The sequence below is a fragment of the Bidens hawaiensis genome, unplaced genomic scaffold (genome assembly GCF_021521415.1).
Source record: "Bidens hawaiensis isolate Kalapana, Puna unplaced genomic scaffold, B.hawaiensis_p1.1 tig00013528_1, whole genome shotgun sequence".
NCBI lineage: Eukaryota > Viridiplantae > Streptophyta > Magnoliopsida > Asterales > Asteraceae > Bidens > Bidens hawaiensis.
Window position 1 is genome coordinate 576,969 of NW_027492148.1, and position 2,702 is coordinate 579,670.

A 2,702-nucleotide genomic window follows, 5' to 3' on the forward strand; every position below is an offset into this window, starting at 1 on the left:
CATATTTTTTTTTATTTCTAAAATATTTTTTAATCTTTAAATTTGTAAATACAAAAATAAAATAGATGGATGGGTGTTTATTCCATATAATATTCATCTCTTCCTATTTGACAAAATCAACCTATTATCATATATAGTCATTGACCCACACCCACTTATGTTCCTCCACCTCTCCAGATTGGATCTTACACATTGTTCCCTTTTTTCAGCTTTATACTTCTAAATTATATTTATATATTTGTATATATTGTATATTCTGTTAACAACCAATCAACTCAAGTCAAATGAACCCCAAAAAACACAATGCCATAAAAAGGTTTAAACTGCTAACACAATATCCAATACTCTACAAATCTACCTACAAACACAACAAACAAAGTTCAAGATAAAAGATCCAATTTTTTTAAAAAGATTCATTACACTGCAGCCACTTCTTGGTGCTGCTGATGATCATCCTCATAATGAAGAAGCTTTGTTGATATAGACTTATACGACGAAGGTGACGATGATGGAGATGATGACGGTGATAAGTTTAGATTACGGTGTTCTAGCGGCGGTTGAATAAGCAACATTTCTCGTTGTAAATGTGAGAAATATGTGTGGAAAGTTGTGGGATTCACATTCAATTGAAACCCTAATCCAAATAAGAAATCAACTTCAAGAAAATTCATTTCAGTTGTGCTAATTCCTCCTACTTTTGCATAATATGCATTGTTATAGTACCTGAAAAAAAATTAAAAAAAAAATAAAAAAAATTCAATAAAACATTTTTTTTAAAACATGATTTCACAAATTTAGTGCATAAAAGACAAGTCACATTAAGTCATTAACATAATTATGCTGAAATTGACCTTTCACCACTAATTGTATGCTTTGCAAGTGAGTGATCAAATTAGGTTTAACTATACCAAATTTTATATCTATCATATCTCTGTCTATATTTAATCAACCACCATTATGTGATTATACCTTAACTGCCCTTCAAAACTACAAACTATGACTATAAGATATTATGATATAAAGTTACAACCTTTGAAGCATTAAGTGCAAAATGATCACTAAAATTAACATTCTTGATATGTTTAATCAACCACTAATCATCTACTCTAATTAACTTTAACGATTAGTTGACCTTTAACTCCAAGATATGAAGAAGGTACACCCATGATTTGTTATGTGGTGGGTGCAAATACTATTTTCTTGGGGCCATTCATGATGTGGTGGACAATAAGAGCAAGTTACAACTCCTAATGAACTAAGTACAACCACTTAATGCATACTAGTAGATTTTTCTTTACAATCATAATGATTGATAAGATGCTCCATGAGTCCCAAGCACAATTCAAATTACTAAAGGCATAACAATTCTCATTCAATCATAAAAAGTCAGAAATTTGAACTTATATAAATTATTTCATATAATATTATATGATTCAAAACCACAATAGAGAAAATAGAGGTTTGAAGCAAAGAATTTAGTAGTGGTGACATAAACCGAACCGTATCAAACCGAAATTAACCAACAACCGACAGAATTAAACCGAAATTAACCGAAGACCATTTAATTGAAAATTGGTGTTGTTTTTTTTTGTGTACCCTCGGTTAACCGAAATTAACCAAACCCCAACAAAACCGACCAAAATTAACCAAACCCCGACAAAATCGAATCGAAATTAACCGAAAACCAATTAACTGAAAAATCAGTTATCATTTTTTCTATACCGTCAGTTAACTGAAACTAACTGAACTGAACCGAAACATTTATAATTTCGTATATTTTTAGCTTTTATAACTCGATTTCATTTTTTAAACCTCAATTTCATGTATTTTTAAGCATAAATTTTAGCCTAAGTTTGGCTTTGGTCATCAACCGAACCAAACTGATTAACCGAAACCCGATTAATCAATAAAACAAATTAACCCTAATTGCAATTGGATTGGATTCCAATAATGTGATCCAAATTAACCCTCAATTACATTCATCATAACATAATTCGATACTTAACTACTCGAATTATAACCAGAAACAACTTACAAATCATCCATGAACTTGGCAGCAACCATGACACCGGTAATCAGCAACCGATGGACATTAAACGAGTTAATTGAAAGTGCGGGCTGCTGCTGCGTAAACCGATCAAGATAAACGTAGGCGACAACGTAACACGAGGGGCTACAATTGGCGTACTTGAAAATCCTCTCTAAGTAGGTTTGAATTGAGATAGTGGGCCTAGTGAGGCCATGGAAGGCCGAGATCTTCTGCGGGTGGAACCGAGGGTTGAGATCATTCGATTCGGCTACGCGTTGAAGCAGAGAGGATAGAAATGTGATTATGTTGGTCATCACTGTCGGACATTCGAGGTCCGCCATTGATGAGTTAATGAGTTGCAGGTGGAGGTGAAGAAGAAAGAGAAGGTGGGGTGATGATATATATATGTATATATGTATATGTATATGTATATATAACGACCAGTGGTAGGGTGGTCGTTAGCTGGTAGGTGTATGTGAAGTTACGGTTTTACCCTTTGAGATGTTTGGAGTATATTATCACCAGGCTGTTCGACCATGTGATATTTATTAAATAAAAGTATTGAATATATTTGGGCTTTTAAATTATTATTATTAATTTTTTTTATTAGATATTATGATAAAAGGTCATTTCATATGAAATTCACGTTTATGTATACGTCGGTTAGTGGAAA

At 32.5% G+C, this 2,702-nt stretch overlaps 1 protein-coding gene across 1 annotated transcript; it reads right to left on the minus strand.

Moving 5' to 3' along the window:
• Positions 1 to 267: 267 nt before the first annotated feature.
• Positions 268 to 2,449, minus strand: LOC143544332 (cyclin-U4-1-like). The gene is made up of 2 exons (XM_077036452.1): positions 2,036 to 2,449; positions 268 to 723 (listed from the first exon to the last, which is right to left on the minus strand). Exons 1-2 carry the CDS (start codon positions 2,368 to 2,370, stop codon positions 417 to 419), a joined length of 642 nt encoding a protein of 213 aa, XP_076892567.1. The 5' UTR covers positions 2,371 to 2,449; the 3' UTR covers positions 268 to 416.
• Between the last annotated feature and the right edge of the window lie 253 nt (positions 2,450 to 2,702).

Bases quoted from the DNA above. Each gene is read 5' to 3' on its own strand.
- LOC143544332 (XM_077036452.1), bottom strand. From the start codon at position 2,370: ATGGCGGACCTCGAATGTCCGACAGTGATGACCAACATAATCACATTT. The intron at 724-2,035 runs GTAAGTTGTTTC...ATTTTTTTTCAG, and splicing joins GCCAAGTTCATGGATGATTT to GTACTATAACAATGCATATT.